This window comes from Chlorocebus sabaeus, chromosome 13 (genome assembly GCF_047675955.1).
Source record: "Chlorocebus sabaeus isolate Y175 chromosome 13, mChlSab1.0.hap1, whole genome shotgun sequence".
Lineage (NCBI taxonomy): Eukaryota > Metazoa > Chordata > Mammalia > Primates > Cercopithecidae > Chlorocebus > Chlorocebus sabaeus.
In genome coordinates, this window is record NC_132916.1 from 91,660,903 (window position 1) to 91,681,400 (window position 20,498).

The 20,498-nt window shown below is 35.7% G+C and overlaps 1 protein-coding gene across 3 annotated transcripts in view; it reads left to right on the forward strand.

Annotated features, from left to right (window-relative positions):
* CEP162 (centrosomal protein 162) overlaps window positions 1–20,498 on the forward strand; it is a 108,729-nt gene that overhangs the window by 43,290 nt on the left and 44,941 nt on the right. For all 3 annotated transcript variants that reach the window (XM_008006508.3, XM_008006510.3, XM_008006512.3), the window contains 8 exons: window positions 2,777–2,910; window positions 3,175–3,402; window positions 3,934–4,074; window positions 6,398–6,510; window positions 8,374–8,479; window positions 14,267–14,393; window positions 15,606–15,769; window positions 16,595–16,699. In XM_008006508.3, the coding sequence (XP_008004699.3) occupies window positions 2,777–2,910; window positions 3,175–3,402; window positions 3,934–4,074; window positions 6,398–6,510; window positions 8,374–8,479; window positions 14,267–14,393; window positions 15,606–15,769; window positions 16,595–16,699 (1,118 nt within the window). The remainder of the gene's footprint in view (window positions 1–2,776; window positions 2,911–3,174; window positions 3,403–3,933; window positions 4,075–6,397; window positions 6,511–8,373; window positions 8,480–14,266; window positions 14,394–15,605; window positions 15,770–16,594; window positions 16,700–20,498) is intronic.

Genomic DNA, 20,498 nt, shown 5'->3' on the forward strand with positions numbered 1-20,498 from the left:
AAATCCCTAGTATGTGACTTTTGTCTTAACTGTCACAATGGCCACTCCGCCTCTGGACCCTGTCCATGAGATAGGGTGAAAAGTAAAAGGTAGATGCCAGTGAAATCATCAACTTCCTAATCAGGAAAGTTTTTGCATGCATCTTAATGACCTTTGATCTTCTGGCCATCAGTTGCATGGAGTTCAGGGGGTTGAGTATGTTTAACTATGTACATTGCTGCTCAGGACAGAATTAGATCTTTATTAATAGGAAGGAAGAGAAGGTTGGCAGTTAGCAGTACCAGCCATGTAGTTGTTTTCCTTTTTTAGTTTTGATTAATTTTTTTGGCTGTAACTTGTGTTTTTATTTTTAGATTAATTTTTTTTTGCGTGAAAGGACAAAAATTCTTATTGTCTTATTAAGAATTAAAAATTCTTAATATATGCTTATTGTTTAAAATTCAAAATTACAGAAAAGTAAAAGAAGAAAGCAATGATATAGCCAGAAACAACTGTTGTTATGGTGGGTTAGCAGATTCCATGCATCTCACCATGTATATACTTACATAATAGAAGGAAATGTGAATGAATGGATGGAAAGAGAGAGGCAGATGTGGATAAATGGACAAAATATTTTATAAGAATGGGATTACACTTTACATGTTCTTTTAAAATAGGATATTAGATCTAGGTTTACTTATATCTATAAGAAGAAAAATAAATTTCATCCCAAGAAATTGTATATCTGAAAATACAAGGAAAAGATTGTGAAAAATCTTTAAGGAAAGAGATTATGAAAAACACTCAAAGGTTGCCATAACTGTAGTGTTGTTTCTTAACTTTTTCAATTTTAGACATTACCAATCGATTCCTTCCCTTCTGTGAAATATAAAGCATATTGTATCCCCAACTTACATATCTCCTATTCATTTTTATTTTTACTTAAGATATATTTAGTATATTCTCTACTACAACCTTAATTTCCCTCAGCTTTTGAATTTAATTCTTGGTTCTGATTATTAAAGAGACTGAATGCTTTTCTCTTGTCTCTTAGCCATAGTTTCTCTATTCTGGAATTATTTTGATTGGTTTCTTTTTTGACTGAATTTTCTTATGCATTGCTATTCCAAGAAGGTTTCATGGGTTCCAGATTCCTCAGTGTTTTCATGTTTAAATTTCATATTCAAGCAAATTTTTTTCATGTGTAAAAGGAGAAAGTACTGCTCACGTGCCATTATTTAAAATAATTATTTGATACTTTAATCCACTGAGAGAGAAGTCAAAATTAAGAATTCAAGAAGGGAGAATTCTGGCATAAAAGGACTGGCAGACTACAGCTATGAACAAGAACATGTGATAGGTTGAGTATTACATATCCAAAATGCCTGGGACCAGAAATGTTTCAAATTTCAGATTTCATTGGATTTTGGAATATTTGCATTATATTTACTAGTTAAGCATCTCCAATCTAAAAATCCAAAATCTTAAACGTTCCTGTAAGCATTTTTCTATGAGCATCATGTTGACACTCAAAAAATTTCAGATTTTAGAGCAGTTTGGATTTTGGATTTTCTGGTCTGGGACGTTCCCCCTGTACTAGCTGCCTTGTCCTGAGGAGAATCATGTGCTGGCAGATCACACCCCATTCATTTAATGAGCCTCCAGTGATTTGGAAGTTTTAAAAGCCTCCTCTTACAATGACTCAAAACAGTCTCTTCATGAACACTTTTAGAAATTTCTCCAGAAAACCTACATCAGTCTAATTAAATGTGATCATAACTCTATAAGGAAAACCTTCACATACCTGGAAAAATAATTGAAATGAAATCTTTTGGTGAGGGACTGTTGGTAATTTATTTTTTCTTTTGACTATTCTATATTTTCCAAATATTTAATAATCATGTAGGACATTTGTAATTAAAAAGTAAACTCTACATTTAAAAAGTTAGCATCTTGAATAAATTATTTTAAAAATTTAAATTTTGAAGTTCTTAATTTATCTCTAAAGCAATCAGATAGTGTTTATTGAACTCAGGGCCTATAGTAGTTGAATATGGATCTTAGGATCCCTTCTAGGTATTGTTCTTAAACATTGTTTATTATTAACTGAATAACATATTAGCCTTAGAATGATTTCATGTTTAAGAATTTACAGGTTACCTTAAAAGCTGAAAATTGGAACAGAATATATATTAATCACATTTTTTTCTAATTTAATATATAGAGAGAGAGAGCGAGCGAGCCAGGTTTTTATAATAGTGTTAATCTTTTAAAATCTTATTTAGATTAACAGTTATAAAATCCTCCTTGCAATTTATATTATTCCATTGATACTATATCATGATATATGTTGTTTATAAAAAATGTGCTCTGAAAGCACACTTAATCTGCACCAAAATGTTTCATAAAGTTCTCAGCTGCTCCTTGATTTGTCATTTAGAAATTTTGATTGATTATTGCTATGAACATTTAACAGAAGAATTTATTTTAAAGTAATAAACTCGAAAGTTATTTCTATCTACATTCTCACATTTATTTAGCTCCATTTGTCAGTTGACATAGTCTTGGGTTAATTGGCCCTCTGTGTCAAATTTAGTAGAACGTTGATTACGGAGTGGCAATTTTTCTGAATGCAATCAGTTATAGTGAAACAGCTGTGTTATAGTGTAGTCCATCAGCCTATTTTGAGATCCTCATTTTAGTGTTTCCATTGTATTTTTAGTTATTGTACACAATTGATGAGTACACATTTAACTTTACATTTGTGGTGCATTTATACATTGCTTATAATATTTAGAAATCTTATCTGGAACAAAACTCATCAAGCCTGCAGCTTTGGATAAACCAGCTCCCAAAACTGAAAGTTGCCTGGTTACTCCTAAGAAGTCTGAAGATCCCACAGAAACTGATTCCTGTATTCAGTTTCAGACTGTAGGTATTAAATTCAAAATTGATAATCGTAATGTTTTTATGTTCTAAAATTACATTAAAGCTAAATTATATATAACAAAATATAATAAGGACTGAAATGTCTTTTTCTTCGAGTGATACTGTAATCACTCTTACTAAACAGTTAATTTTCTTATATAATAGAACATTGTTAACCATGTCCTTTTTATTCTTTTTTTTATTAACCTCCTGTGTTCAAATCTTATATATAAGTCTACTGTAATGAAGTAATGCTTTTCTTGAAAGGATTCCTTAGGATACTGTGGTGAGAACAAGGAGGAGGAATTACTTATGTTTAAAAGAGTTCAGGAAGCAGAGGAAAAATGGAGGGGTGCGCAAGCCCTAATTGAGCAAATTAAAGCCACATTCTCAGAAAAAGAGAAAGAACTAGAAAATAAGTTGGAAGAACTAAAGAAACAACAGGAAAAAGAACTCTTCAAATTGAATCAAGATAATTATATTCTTCAAGCCAAGGTACTAGACACATTGTTCTGTTTTTTTTAATATTTATTTTTTTAAAAAAACCTGTATTCCCTGCTAAATACATTGTCATCCTTGTTTCCTAGAGATGTTTGACTTGATGTATTTGCTGTATAAAATATAGACATGGTTCGAAGAGTGATTCCGTACATGAGAGCCTAAATTTTGAACCCTTGGGGGAAAAAATTAAATTTAAATTGGCTCATTTTGATGGTTTTCTTCTATTAGCCGTCCTTTTTAAAGAAAATCAGTTCATTCTGATCTTCAAAGAAATCAAAGTTTGAGCAAAACTGCTATAGAAGGTATAGACCCAGAGGATGACATCGTGTAGCATTTGTGAGTTACTAACAGCACCATCAGCACAAAACAGCACTTTGCTGATTTAACTGTAGTTATGTCACATTCCAGTGTGTTCAATATTATAAGACAGTTTTCAATCTAAATAGGAGTTTTCTATTATTCTTTCTCACTTCTCACCTTATCATTTCCTTCCCCAAATAAAACAATGTCTGCAATTTCTCAAAGTTAAGCAGCTTTGAAGAAACAAACAAAAAAACAAGGTGGTTACGTTTTGGAGAAGCAGCTGATCCTGTCACTGGAGAAAAATTGAAGCAAATCCAAAAAGAAATGCAAGAACAAGAGACACTTCTTCAAGGATATCAACAGGTATGGCCATTCTTTAGCATATGGCAAATTCACTCTTCTTCATCTTTTAGTTATTAAAATAAGGCAGGTCAGGCACAGTGGCTTATGCCTGTAATCCCAGCACTTTGGGAGGATGAGGCGGGCAGATCACCTGAGGTCAGGAGTTTACCAGCCTGGCCAACATGGTGAAACCCCATCTCAACTAAAAATTTTTTAAAAATCAGTTGGGCATGGTGGTGCACACCTGTCATCCCAGCTACTTGGGAGGTTGAAGCAGGAGAATCACTTGAACCTAGGAGGCAGAGGTTGCAGTGAGCCAAGATCACGTCACTGTACTCCGGCCTAGGCAACAGAGTGAGACTCTATCTCAAAAAAAAAAAAAAAAGGCATATTGAAATATTTCTGTGCTTATTTAACGGATAATGGGAATTCTGGCAAATAGGAGGTAATAATTTGACTAGTCTATGTGTTTCCCATGAGGAGAATTAAATGCTAAGAGCGTGGGTTCTGGATTGGAAAATACTGGTTTTGGGTCTTAGCTCTACCACCTGCTGTGTGCCTTGGGCATCACTTAATCTTTCTAATTCAGTTTCTTTATCTGTGAAGTGGGGATAATAATATATAGGATCCCCAACTTCCAGTGGTTTGACTTAACAAAGTTTTAACTTTTATGATGGGCTTATCAGGATGTAACCTCAGCATAAGTTTTACTATTTTTTGACTTTACAGTGGGTTTATCAGGGTATTAAGTACATTTTCAACTTAGGACATTTTTTACTTACTTTTGGGCTTACTGGGATATAACCATTTGTGGGGCAAGCAAGTTGAGGAGCATCTGTACACTCTTAGTGTGGCACACAGCAATCAATCAATGAAAGTTACCTGTTATTATTTTTAATGGCCAGTTTCTTAAAAACTGCCCTATCCTTTCTTAGTTTTCTGTAATGCCCTTCAGTAGACAATATTGGCTGATTTTGCTATTATTTTCAGAAATATGAATCTGGAATTAATTGCTAATGTCCTGAGGGTGAAAAAATTTTGAATTTAATGTAGGAAGATCTGTGGGTCCTACAGAGGCAGATGTTTGCAATGTGTGATGACATCTTGGTGTCGCTAGCCTAACAGTCAACCAGGACAGGTTTAGTGATCTTCAGCATCTTTGTTCCCTGCCTCTCACACCCTTTTTTCTTACTGTTCCCTTTTCTTGTTGCTCATTACATTCTTCTCTTTTGACAACTGTAACTTGAACCTTGAGCCTTAGTAACATGCATTATCATCACCCAGGGACATCATCGAAAACATTGCCACATCAGTGATTACAATGTTTGCTGTAGCTGAATTGGAATGATTTTGCAGGACACACTGCCCTTGGTTACTGGGAACCATTCAAATTCTTCTGCCAGTGTGATCTTGCCATTAAAAAACAGGAGTTTTTAAGAAAATTTAACAGACCCATAAGTGTGCCAACTAACCCTTCCAACAGAGACAACACAAAATTTATGTGTCTGAATAGTAGGGGGGGATGTTCATTAATTCTGCATGTATTTAAGCACAGACTGTCTGCCCAGCACTATTCCAGACATGGTAAAACAGTCTATAGTTTGCATTAGATACTCAAAAGTCCTTGGTTTGCATCTGATTTTTAATTTTAAACAGGTTAATAAGCCAGGGAGGGCATCTAAGTGTAGATTGGTACCTTTTCTTCTCCCTCTGATCTCAACTGGTTGAGTCACTCTTCAGCTCTTTAGCTCAAGCCTTTTGGTGAACTGGATCTGTCCTCTGCTCTGCCTTGTCCTGACAACTTTCAGAAACACCGGTCTTTAACTCCCTGTTTACGGTCAATATCAGATACAAGCATGAACACCCATAGATACATCTGATTATCTCACCACTGGCAGCCAGACTTCCAGAATCTTCGTCCAGGAGTGATTCGATTTTTTTTTTTTTTCTCTCTCTCTCGGGTCAGAAACAGAAAAGAATATAAAGGGTCTCACTGGGTCTTTCCACCTAGGTCCACATAGTCAGGATGTGGTGATTCCTTCAGCCACTCTCCCACTTAACTCCTGTGAAATGCAGTGCATTCAACTGACCTTAGGCCCTTTGGCTGTGGTAATTTTGGCAAATTAGTTTTTCAATTAGGCGTTTTAAACATTATGGAAAGAACTGTTTTTAGACACCAAATTTCTTCTGATATAATATAAAAAGTTTAAAAAAGATTTTACTATGCAAAAACTAAAGCAACTTAAAAGACCGTTTAAAGGATTAATCTATTATGAGCACGTATATTATGTTATATAAGTACTAATGACTTTTAACTAAAATGCAATATTCTGTTTTTAAAAAGGAAAATGAACGATTATATAATCAAGTAAAAGATCTCCAAGAACAAAACAAGAAAAATGAGGAGCGAATGTTTAAGGAAAACCAGAGTTTATTCAGTGAGGTAGCTTCCTTAAAGTAAGTCCTTTTGAACTTCTTAAAATCAAGTATACTTAAACTATTTCTAAGCATTTTCTTATTATGTTAATAATACATTTATTTTCACTTAGATGGTAAATTTTTATTTTTATTTGTATACTCGTTTCCAGTTTATATGTTTAATACTGAGTGGATTTTTCTTTTGGTGTTAGATGGCTAGCACATACTTGATAGTATTTTCAGCATATTCATATTTGAATTCATATGTATTTATGTTCATAAAGGATTCAAACATCAGTTTCAGGAAATTGAATATACAGTATTCCTCTTGATCAGTCATTAAGAATGAGATAACCATTTCCCAAGGAACCATGTGATTAATAATACTAAAAAAGAAAGGTCATCCAGTATCACTTATGATCTTCTTGGGTCAGGTTCCATAGAAGCGGAGCCTGAGATGGTGCAGGTCCTTGTGGAGATGATATACTGAAGGATAACTCTCAGGAGAAAGGAGCAAGGGAAGCAGGAACGGTGAGGTAGGGGGAGGGCAAATAGTGGTCTCAGCTGGAGACTGGCTTCATTCTCCTCCCGCCAAGAAGCTCTGGAGAATAGATTGTACCAGAGTTGGTCCCTGCTTGAGGCAAGGGCGCAGCCTTAGTCACTGGCTGGAGTGTACCGTGGAAAGGAGTGGGGGCTGCCTTTATGTCAGGGGGCAGGGGCTGCTATTTAAAGGAGCACCTGCAAGTTGTTTTCAGCCAGCATTTATCATGGCAGGGTAATGGGGCACCAGCACCTACTTAGGAATCATATTTCAGACTGTAAGGTCTTTTGGACGTTACTGCTTCCAATTTTAACATATTAAGTGAAAAAGCCAAGCCCATGAACATGGACAAGCTAGGATACTCTCTTCTTTTAGAAAATGACCACTATTTGTGTATCCTTTTATATAAACACCTAATCACTCAGAAAGGACTGTTATCAGAAGTTTCTTTGACCCATGAATATCATGAATGTTTACCAAATTTATTTATATACTTCTCCCCCTTTTTTGGTTATATAAACTAGGGCCTAAGAGGCAGGGCTGCTAATAATAGCGCATACTGATCTTTCACGCAAAATAGAAAAAGGCACACTTGGTAGCAGGCAAAATATGTATATTTATTGCCACTTTCTCCTGGTAAGTTGGTAAGTGTAACCCCAGGCCATGTGTGATAATCTGCACAGTGGTAATGCATGAATGCATTTACTTAAGCTTTTTTTCCCAGATGTTTCAGTAAAGTTATTTTAAAATATCTTATCTTGTACTACTTGGCTTCTAAAAGAAGATCTATCCCAGGATCCAAAACTGAAGCTCTAAATTAACTTTCAGAATGAAATAAATGGTTTCTTTAGTACATTAGAGTTAGATGATCTTATGTGGAATCCGAAACTCCTTCTATAATATCTCTGGAATAACAGGAAAATTGAATTTAAGGTCCACATATTAGGCTGTGGTTTGTTTTGTTTGTTAGTTTCCATGTATGAGACTGGCGACTCTCAGAAAAGATTCTAGAACAATATGCCAAGGAGTGCATTAACAACCCCACAGAAAAATGCAGCACATCTTTGTGGACCATTAATTTTTTTCCTGTGAGAATTGGGAATTAATATTTTTATATTATAAATAAACCAATAATCTTAGGTTTCAGTTCTTTCAGAATAAATATAAGCATTTCCCTTAAAGTATATTTCTCTTTTAGTGTGGTAGTATTTTAATCTTTAGATTAAATGAAAATTTTACCTTCATTTATGCATATAGTTTCAATGTATGTTAGTTTTTAATTTTTAAGAATTGAATATTTTCTACTGAAAGGAGCACCTGGTAAGAAAGAAAAACAACTTTTTATTTTCAAAATAAATCAGAGAACAGATGCACAAAAGTCGTTTTCTGTCTCAAGTAGTTGAAGATTCAGAGCCCACAAGAAACCAGAATTTTACAGATCTGTTAGCAGAACTACGGATGGCACAGGTAAGTTGCATAAGGATTTTGACTATTAGGGATAATAAAGGTTTCTATAAAAATCCCCATATGTATGAAAAAATCTGTAAATTTCATGCCATTTAAAACTTAGGGAGAAATATCTTAAATTAGCGTATAGTATATGCGTGACCTTAGTATAGAGGAAGCATTATAATACTGGTTTTAGATGTCATTGTCTTTATGATTCAGCCTCTCATCAGGCATTTGTCACATCTCATCAGGCCCGTTTATCATGGAGCCATATCAGAGGCATGATTTTATTTAGGACATGTATACCTTATTTCAAACAAATTCCTTATTTGAAAGTGTACAGCCTAAATAGTGTAATTTGGAGATAATTGTTTACCTTTAAAAGTTAGTAGCTTGCTGCCTGTCTTCCGAAGTAGACTGTGCACTTCTAGAGAGCAGAGACTGTATCTTACAAGTATTTATATCCCGCATACCTAACATAAAGTTGAAATGCAATGCTGTTCCATAACTTTTTTATGTTTATTCAATTGTACTATTAAAAATATGGCCTAGAGTTTTCTACAGCAGTATTTATCAATAGGAAGAGTTTGGGAATTTAAGGCAGGGCAGAACTCTATTTTAAGCAGAAGTAATTCATGTACTGCATAGTTTTTATCATCCCTGTCCCTAAGAACTATGTGCTTATAGCACCCACCACTCATTATAACAATTAAAACCACTCTGCCACATTTCCAAACATGGCCTGTGGAGGACAGTTACTTCTTCCCACCGCTCCCTTTGAGAATCATAGCGCTAAACTAAAAAGCCCATTTCAGTGGGCCTCAAAAATAGCAAGCTAAAACAGCAATTAATATTACCATATTTTATGAAGACTTGGGGGAACAAAGTAAGGTTTCAAGCATAGCGTTAGCATTAGTTCCAAAGGCTGTTGTTTTTACCTTTTAAAAGTCCTGTTTTGAACATATTTTAATGACAGAAAATTTGAAAACTCCCACTAACAACACCAAAATATACTGGAAAAAAATATAATAAATATCTTGTAAATGATTAACCATGCTCTCAAGAAAGTAAGGGAAATTGTTAGAAGCCAAAAATAAGGAGGGATAAAAAGATGGCAGTAAGTTTGGTAACCAAGAAGCCTGAGCTTTAACAGCAAATTGTAGATGGGATACCCTTAAAGGACCACATCTTTCACTAAAATAGTGGATTAGGAAAAAAGAAACTGAGATGTCAAGGAAGTTTTCTGTCTTAATTTGGTCTCTGGGTAGGGAGAGGTAAAAAGTCTCCTCTGCACATACTTTAATGGTTGTTCAATGTAAATGGTATCTCTTCTGCCCATTTGTGTTTAGTATTTGAATTGACACTACCTTGCAATGCTTAAACTAAAAAAATAATGTAAACAGTAGTTCTAAGTCAGTGATAACCTCTAGTAGATTTAGAAGAAACAAATGCAAAACAATTCTTAGAGGTATACACTCTTTAACCCAGTCCACACAATATTCCCACAGATAAAATCCAACTGATGATGTGCTCACAATGCAATATTACAAAACCTAGAGAAACAGCCCACCATCTGCAGGCATGAGATGCTTTACAGCAAGATTAGAACCCCAATAGAATTATTGAATAGAGGCAATAAAATAAATAGACTTAAAGTGCTTAAATATACAAAATAATTGAGAAAGTATGAGAAAAGAACAAAACAGGCCAGGCAAATTCAAACGAACATTAAACAGAGCTGTGGGAATGAAATATGCCGGAAATTAAGAAAGTAGAATTAAATAGATGTTCATAAACAACTAAGAAAAGCATTAAACTGAAAGACCAATTTAAGGGAACTCAGAGTGAAACAGAAAAATAGAGAAATGTAAAATATCAGAAATATTAAGAAATATGAAATGCCCTAATGCACATTTAAATGTTTTAATAGGTAATGGCTGAGGATTCTCTAGAAGTGGTAAAAGGTGAAGTCTCGAATTTAGGAAGCACAATAAGTCCCACTCAACATAAATGAGTAAAAATCCACATTTGGTCCCATCATGGTAAAGCTACCAAAGTCAGGGGAAGCCTAAAAGAAATCAGGAAAAAAAAAAAAAAAAAAGGTGTTACTTTAGTTTAAAATAATAGTAAAAATTATTTGGGAATTTTTTTGTGCACATACTACAAGATAGAATGTAAACATACCTTTATTTTGATTTACTTTAGTATTCTTAGTTTTAGAGTAAAAATTATTTATACTGGGATAAATCTACAAAATAATCTTGTCAAGTATATTTGTGTATAGTCTACTTTATACCTTAAAAATTAGTGCCAATTAGTATATTCTTACAATGTCAGTTGGTTATAAAGTATAGGTGGAAATGTAATAAAAGGTAAGTTCCTGCGCCCTTTCCTTTTAGTATTCCAGGATTGGGAAGAGAATGGGGCTGACTACAACTCATTTATTCAGACAGCCTTTATTGAATGCCTGCCATGCACCAGGCCGTCATCCAAGCATTGGGAATATAGTAGGTAAATAAGATAGACACAGATCTTGCTCATCAGGAACATATGTTCTAGTGAAGAAGACAGACACCAGATACACAAATAAATAATTACAGATAGAAGTGCTTTGAAGAAATTGAAAATAGAGAATAATGGGTGATGAGTTAGAGGTAAGGCGGCATTTAATAGTGTGGACAGGAAAGCTCTCTCTGAGAAAGAGATGTTTGAGTTGATAGCTGAAGAGGAGGAACCGCCAACCAGGCAGATTCAGACTTCAAGCCAGAGGGAAGAGCAAATGCAAAAGCCCTCAGTTTGTTCCTTTCCAGAAGCTAGAGGCCTTTGAAGCATAAGTGGATAAGGACAGGAGTGGCAGAGGCCTCTCTCAGTGTCTGCACAGTAAATTATGAGAGAGGAAAAGTACTTGTCAGCCAAAAGCCTCTGGCCCACAGATTTAACATGGGGCATACTCACTTTCTTGAAGGTGGGCATTTTCTCTCCCTGGAAATATGCAAGCCTGGAGTGGACATCCATTGATTGTACATGATTAAACTTTAGATGTTTACAGTTCTTTGAATTGTAAAATACTGTAATTCCATGAAGTAGACATTGATAGAGAACATTTCTAAATTGATTGAACTAATTAAGCAACAGGTTTTTGCAGAAAAAGCATTCAGCAGCTTTTAGATTAATTTTAGTTTCAGGGCTCTCCTGAAAGGACATCTGCAGAAGATTAAACAATGAAACGATGCAGTTAAATCTGCGATGCAACTAGAAACTAAGATACAATGCTTTAAAAATGCTCTTATTTTCTTTCTAAGACTGATTTTTAAATTGTAAGATAGTGTAAACCAGAGTTTGTAAGAACTTGTCATTTTGAAACTTAAATACCGAGTTGACTGCTGTTGAGTCCAGTAGTTTCATAAGTTCAGTTTAGTCTACATTTATCTAATACATGCCATGCACTTAGTACCGTAAAGTAAACAAGTAGTACTAAATCAGTCTTGGTCCCCATAGAGCCTTCAGCCTAGTAAAGAGAAGAGGTTACATATAAATGAATCAGTGTCATAGGAAACAGTAATAAATGCCATGCTAGAGGTACAACTGAAGTTTGTGGGAGACAGAAGAGGGTACTATCAGGAATAGCTTAGCTTAATTTGAAGTGAGCTTTGAAAGATAAGTATGATTTTTGTCAAGCAGAGGAACGGGGCACAACACTTTGAACTACTGAGAGTGGTATGGAATGTAGTCCATATTGAGAATTTCATTTTTATTTTGTGATGTCCCAAGCATTTTTTATGGATTTATGATACAAAGTTTGGCAAAATAAAATCCTGCTTTTTATATGTCAGGTGGTGATGAGTGCTGTGAGAAAAAAATGAAACTGTGTGCCTGGTTGCTAGGATGGGGCTTCCTATTTTAGATAGGGTGGTCAGGAAGGCCTTCTGAGGCTTCATGTGAGCAAAAATCCTGATGGAGTGAAGGAGGAAACTACCTGGCTATCTGGGTCCCAAACCACTGCAAGCAGAAGAGACACTGCAGACCCTTTGAGGTAGGAGTGTCCAAAAAACAGCAAGGAGGTCTCTGGCTAGAATGGAATGGGCGGGGATGTATAGAAGAGGTGATCAGTCATGGGTAAAGCTGGGTTATATCACACTAAAGGTCATGGTAAGGACTTTGGGTTAACCCTGCAAGGGACCAGCAGAGAGTTTTCTGGTTTTGTTTGTTTTTATTTTACTTTAAGTTCTGGGATACATGTGCTGAATGTGCAGGTTTGTTACATAGGATTACATGTGCCATGGTGGTTCGCTGCACCTATCAACCTATCTAGGTTTTAAGCCCTACTTGCATTAGGTATTTGTCCTAATTCTCTCCTCCCGTTGCCCCCCATCCCCCAACAGGCACCCTTGTATGATGTTCCCCTCCCTGTGTCCAGGTGTTGTCATTGTTCAGCTCCCACTTATGAGTGAGAATATGCAGTGTTTGGTTTTCTCTTCCTGTCTTAGTTTGCTGAGAATTATGGTTTTCAGCTTCATCCATGTCCCTGCAAAGGACATGAACTCAATTCTTTTTTATGGCTGCATAGTATTCCATGGCATATATGTGCCACATTTTCTTTATCCAGTCTATCATTATTGGGCATTTGGGTTGGTTCCAAGTCTTTGCTATTGTAAATAGTGCTGCAGTAAACATATGTGTGCATGTGTCTTTATAGTAGAGTGATTTATAATCCTTTGGGTGTATACCTAGTAATGGAATTGCTGAGTCAAATGGTATTTCTAGTTCTACATCCTTGAGGAATCGCCACACTGTCTTCTACAATGGTCAAACTAATTTACACTCCCACTAACAGTGTAAAAGCATTCCTGTTTCTCCACATCCTTGCCAGCATCTGTTGTTTCCTGACTTTTTAATGATCATCATTCTAATGGCTTGAGATGGTATATCATTGTGGTTTTGATTTGTATTTCTCTAATGACCAGTGATGATGAGCTTTTTTTCATGTTTGTTGGCCGCATTAATGTCTTTTGAGAAGAGTCTGTCTATATCCTTCACCCACTTTTTGATGTTTTTTGGGGTTTTTTTTTTTCTTGTAAATTAGTTTAAGTTCCTTGTAGATTCTGGATATTAGTCCTTTGTCAGATGGATACATTGCAAAAATTTTCTCCCATTCTGTAGGTTGCCTGTTCCCTCTGATGATAGTTTCTTTTGCTAAGCAAAAGCTCTTTAGGTTAATTAGATCCCATTTGTCATAGTGGCAGGCACCACCATGCCTGGCTAATTTTGTATTTTTAGTAGAGACGTGGTCTCACCATGTTGGCCAGACTGGTCTCGAACTCCTGACCTCAAGTGATCCGCCCACTTTGGCCTCCCAAAGTGCTGGGATTACAGGTGTTGAACCACCACGCCTGGCCAACAGAGAGTTTTTGATGGAGAATGACATTAACTGACTGTTCAACAATTTATGTGGTTGCTATGAGAATAGACTGTAGGGGCCAGAGGTAGAAGAGTCATACTAATTAAGAGCTTATTACAGTAATCCAAGCAAGAGAATTAGTGGGTCATCAATATGGTTAGTATATGGAAGAAGTTAGAACAGTAGATTGAAAGGTCTTTAATGCTGTGTTGAGATGATTAGAACTGATTTTAATAGGCTATTGCACGCCATTACAAATTCTGGGGTGGGGCAGGTGGTAACAACATCAGAGCTAAAATTTAGAGAAAATATTTTGCAACAATGTTCATGATGGATTGTGTGAAAGACTATACCACAATTTATTGTGGTTGTAAAATACTTGCTTTTATATTTCTTTGAATATCAAGAAAGAAAAAGACAGTTTATTGGAAGACATCAAAAGACTGAAACAAGACAAACAAGCTCTTGAAGTAGACTTGGAAAAAATGAAGAAAGAGAGGGACCAAGCCAAAGATCAGATTGCTTATGTCACAGGTAAAACACTGAGCTGAAACTGTGTACCTTTATAATCATAACTGTTCTAATGTTGATTGAATGGTATAATCAAAATGCTACTCCTTAAAGTATATTGTAATTTTAGAAACATTTTTTAAAATTCATTATTAAAAGATGTGTGAATTTGATTGGGTTTAGTAGGAATAATTGCAAGACAAGAGAAAATCAAGAATTGTTTTGGATTCATGGCATGTATGTTTGGTTGCTCACAAATCTGTCATCCTAGCTAGACTGTGACCTTCCTGAGGGCAAGGCCTGTCTTCTTTTCCCTGGGTCTGAAACTTTGTAGGCTGTTAAGTATTTGCCAAGTGAATAAATAATAGCGCACTGGGTTTTATAAAGAACACATAGATGAATGTGGCATGGTGCCTACTATGAAAACCAAGGGGAGTAAGATAAGAATACGCATAATATAAGAAAAAGTTACAAACAAACATGATAGGAATTGGGATGCCAAATGAGGGTTCTGGGGCAGCGTGGCATTTGAGCTGGGCCTTAACAGGTAGTAAAATTTGAAAGTGAAGGGATGGAGAGAGGCTGCACAAGTGTATTCCATAACTTAGAGTGGCGGAACACAGGGATAGAAACTTAGATCAGAGGAGCCCTTGTTTGCAAAAGATAGGATCTTTCCTCTGCAGTATTACGAACTTCAGTGTTAGATATGTGCAGAGAAATCCATTCTGACCTGTTTGTAAGAAATGACATTTGCTTCCCTTATCTGTAAAATACAGAGTAATAACAGGAATGGTATTATCCGTTGTAAAAGTTTGTTGTAGTAAATAACATAATAAATGGTAATAAGCACTCCTGAATATTTGTCCTGTTACTTTTTAGTATAATTATAGACATTCTTCATTTTTAGTATTTCTTAAATCCAACATTTATTTTCCCATGGAAACAACTTCACTTTTCTAATTTTAAAAAGGTCAGTGGAAAATAATTTATCAAAAATTTTCACATAGCCAACTTTGCTGTAAGGTTGACAATTTGGATTATAAACACAGTCTCTTATTTATTTTGGTTAATAGATTAAGCTAGATACTATGTTGTATACATTAGTTGTTTTATGCATCTTATTTTTTCATAATGTTGTCATTAGATGGGCATTGGTTTTCATTTAAAATCTTTTAATTTAGTATTTCTATATTTTGGAGAACAACAAGCAGGTTATTGAGTTATTTTATCTTATAGGTGAAAAATTATATGAAATAAAAATTTTAGAAGAAACACATAAACAAGAAATCAGTCGTCTGCAAAAAAGATTACAGTGGTATGCTGAAAATCAGGAACTTCTGGATAAAGATGCACTTCGGCTTAGAGAAGCAAATGAGGAAATTGAGAAACTCAGACTTGAGGTAATGGATCATTTCAGAATGTATTTCTTCTCTAGATGAATCCTGTTATCTGTAATATCAGTTCTATGTAACCTTTTGTCATTGCATCATTACTCTGAACTATTAATTAAGATTGCTGGTTTGCTTTTAGATATATAGTCTATTTTAAATTAGACTGAGAATAAATATAAGCTCCTTATCACAACCTGTCAGGCCTCCATGGGGTCCAAACCCTGCCTGCCTCTTCAGTGTCATCGGATACCACACTCCCCTGAGTCACTCTTCTCCAGCCACATCAGAGCTCCTCTGATTCTTGAACATGCTGGACTCGTTCCACTTGTTTTCTTGGCCTGGAATAGTTTGGCCTGAGTTCTTTCTGTGTCTCACTCCTCCTCCTTGTTCCTGTTGGCTCAAATATCTACTTTCTAGAAAAGATGTTTCCTGACTCCCTTTCCTAATGTAGCTGCCAATCTCTCAACTTCTGGTTCTTTGTTCCTATCCCTTCACTCTGTTTTATTTTCTTCTTAGCCCTTACCACTCTGAAGTTATTTCATTTTCCCTTTGATTTACTTTATTTATTAGCTTATCAACTCTCTCCCTCTACTAGAGCATAAGCATCTTGGGAGCAGAGACCTAGTTTCTCTCGTTTGCCATCTATATCTCCTGCCAGATTTAGGAAGTGCTTGGAACTTGGGAGGAGCTCAAGGAATTTGAAGCATTAATTCCCCAAATTTTGCTGAGGAATTGATAAATGAATGACTACCTAATATTATGCTTCCCCTCACCCCCAGAACTTTTCTGTTACCTTTAAATATGTTTCTTAACATGTTATTTATTTATTGACAGATTGAGAAACTGAAAGCTGAATCTGGGAATCCATCTATTCAGCAGAAGATACGCTTAAAAGATAAAGCAGCAGATGCCAAAAAAATTCAGGATCTGGAGCGACAAGTATGTGTTCAGGGTAAATTTTCATGAGCATATTTTATGTATAGTGCATTTTGGTTTTCTCTTTTGTTTCAGGAGTTCCCACGAGATGGAGTCGACCTGGAAATTTTTGTTTTAAAGTATTTACATTAGTAAAAGTAATAACATCATTTTATGTACCTACAGCTTTATAATTACAGAATTTTTAGACTAATGTGCCTCATTTGTAAGATAGTAAACCTGCTGATAAAAGGTAATTTGGCACCGTAGCTCTATTAGACATCTAGGAAGAAGGAAGTAGAATTTTGAAACTCTGGATATATAGTTAGGATTTCTCTTCCTGACCATAGACAGCTGAGAGAGGAGTATAGGAGGGAGATCCCTGAGTTGGGAACATGCTGGTAATGCTTGGGAAATGTTACAAAACAGCCTATAAACAAAATATTCAGCTTCCCAAATAGCTGGCCATTATCTTGAGCCCTTTCTTACTGTTCAGACTTAGAAATACTCATTTTGTGGTCAATGTGGAAGACCTTTAGTCATAAAGTGAAGCTCATTAAAATAAAGATTTTTTTATTTAAGTATTTGTTTTAGGAGGTAGGATTATTTTTTCCTTCTGTTTTTAAAACACTGTAATATAGCATTTATATTCATAACTAAATATTTTAAAACAAATATGAATTGCCAGTCTTGTTCATAAGGGAGCAATATTCTGTAGTCAAGTCATGGTACTTAAACATATAGGTATTATTCCATCATAAATCCAAAACTGTGAGGTCATTACTGGGCTGAATATTATCCCAGTTTTATGAGAAGAAGGAAAACTAAGCAAAGAATTAACTTTATTACTTTTACAAGACCTATTTTTATATTAAAAGGTATGACTGAGTAGATTGGATCAGGGTCAAGAAAGGATCAGCCAAACGTGGTATGAAGAACTAGAAATATCTGGCCAGGCGCAGTGGCTCATGCCTGTAATCCCAACACTTTAGAAGCCGAGGCGGGAGAATCGCTTGAAGCCAGGAGTTCAAGACCAGGCTGGCCAACATGGTGAAACGCCCTCTCTACTAAAAAATAGAAAAATTAGCCAGGCATGGTTTTAGCTGGGCATGGTGACACACACCTGTAATCCTAGCTACTTGGGAGGTTGAGGCAAGATAATTGCTTGAACCTGGGAGAGATAAGTTGCAATAAGCCAAGATTGTACCATTGTACCTCAGCCTGGGTGATGGAGCGAGACTCCATCTCAAAAAAAGAAAAAAAAGTAAATAAATAATTAATTTTAAAAAAAGAACTAGAAATATTCTGAAGTGAGTATAGTCTGGCATGGCTTGGATTTTCTTTAGTGCTAAAGATTAGATTAGCCGATCTAAGAAGCCATCCAGAAGTGGGAGAGAAAAAACACCAAAGGAGCTACTTCTTTATTAGATGATTTATTTTAAGAGAAATTATGTAGAATTGATCCATATTGGTCAGACATACACTGCTTTATAAAAGTAACCTCCCTTTTTTATTAATGCTTTTATTAAACATTAGTTCATCATCTTACATTTTTCTAAAATAATTTTCTATGTAGTTGGATTGCTGCATGTACATTTCAGATCATGTTTATTTAGTTTCCATGAGCATTTCTATCCTGATATTTTAAACCTTAATACATATTTTTTAATCAAGGTATATCACAATATAGTCAGAATAATTATGGAGCAATATTCTTTTTTATTATTATTATTATACCTTAAGTTCTAGGGTACATGTGCACAACGTACAGGTTTGTTACATGTGTATACATGTGCCATTTTGGTGTGCTGCACCCATTAACTCATCATTTACATTAGGTATATCTCCTAATGCTATCCCTCCCCCCTTCCCCCTCCCCACAATAGGCCCCGGTGTGTGATGTTCCCCTTCCTGTGTCCATGTGTTCTCATTGTTCAGTTCCCACCTATGAGTGAGAACATGCGGTGTTTGGTTTTCTGTTCTTGCGATAGTTTGCTGAGAATGATGGTTTCCAGCTGCATCCATGTCCCTACAAAGGACACGAACTCATCGCTTTTTATGGCTGCATAGTATTCTATGGTGTATATGTGCCACATTTTCTTAATCCAGTCTGTCACTAATGGACATTTGGGTTGATTCCAAGTCTTTGCTATTGTGAATAGTGCTGCAGTAAACATACATGTGCATGTGTCTTCATAGCGGCATGATTTATAATCCTTTGGGTATATCCCCAGTAATGGGATGGCTGGGTCAAATGGTATTTCTAGTTCTAGATCCTTGAGGAATCGCCACACTGTTTTCCACAATGGTTGAATTAGTTGACAGTCCCACCAACAGTGTAAAAGTGATCCTATTTCTCTACATCCTCTCCAGCACGTATTGTTTCCTGATTTTTTAATGATTGCCATTCTAACAGGTGTGAGATGGTATCTCATTGTGGTTTTGATTTGCATTTCTCTGATGGTGAGTGATGATGAGCATTTATTCATGTGTCTGTTGGCTTTTGAGAAGTGTCTGTTCATATCCTTTGTCCACTTTTTGATGGGGTTGTTTTTTTCTTGTAAATTTGTTTGAGTTCTTTGTAAGTTCTGGATATTAGCCCTTTGTCAGATGATAAATTGTCTCCCATTCTGTAGGTTGCCTGTTCACTCTGACTGTAGTTTCTTTTGCTGTGCAGAAACTCTTTAATTTAATTAGATCCCATTTGTCAATTTTGGTTTTTGTTGCCATTGCTTTTCATGTTTTAGACATGAAGTCCTTGCCCATGCCTATGTCCTGAATGTTATTACTTAGGTTTTCTTCTAGAGTTTTTATGGTTTTAGGTCTAATATTTAAGTCTCTAATCCATCTTGAATTAATTTTTGTATAAGGAATATGGAAAGGATCCAGTTTCAGCTTTCTACTTATGGCTAGCCAATTTTCCCAGCACCATTTATTAGATAGGGAATCCTTTCCCCATTTCTTGTTTTTGCCAGGTTTGTCCAAGATCAGATGGTTGTAGATGTGTGGTATTATTTCTGAGGACTCTGTTCTGTTCCATTGGTCTATATCTCTGTTTTGGCACCAGTACCATGCTGTTTGGCTACTGTAGCCTTGTACTATAGTTTGAAGTCAGGTAGTATGATGCCTCCAGCTTTGTTCTTTTGGCTTAGGATTGTCTGGGCAATGCAGGCTCTTTTTTGGTTCCATGTGAACTTTAAAGCAGTTTTTTCCAATTCTGTGAAGAAAGTCATTGGTAGCTTAATGGGGATGGCATTGAATCTATAAATTACCTTGGGCAGTATGGCTATTTTCACAATATTGATTCTACCTATCCATGAGCATGGAGTGTTCTTCCATTTGTTTGTGTCCTCTTTTATTTCACTGAGCAGTGGTTTGTAGTTCTTCTTGAAGAGGTCCTATACATCCCTTGTAAGTTGGATTTCTAGGTATTTTATTCTCTTTGAAGCTGTTGTGAATGGGAATTCATTCATGGTTTGGCTCTCTGTTTGTCTGTTACTGGTGTATAAGATTGCTTGTGATTTTTGCACATTGATTTTCTATCCTGAGACTTTGCTGAAGTTGCTTATCAGCTTAAGGAGATTTTGGGCTGAGACGATGGAGTTTTCTAAATATACAATCATGTCATCTGCAAACAGGGACAATTTGACTTCTTCTTTTCCTAACCGAATACCCTTTATTTCTTCCTCTTGCCTGATTACCCTACCCAGAACTTCTAACACTATGTTGAATAGGAGTGGTGAGAGAGGGCATCCCTGTCTTGTGGCAGTTTTCAAAGGGAACGCTTCTGGTTTTGGCCCATTCAGTATGATATTGGCTGTGG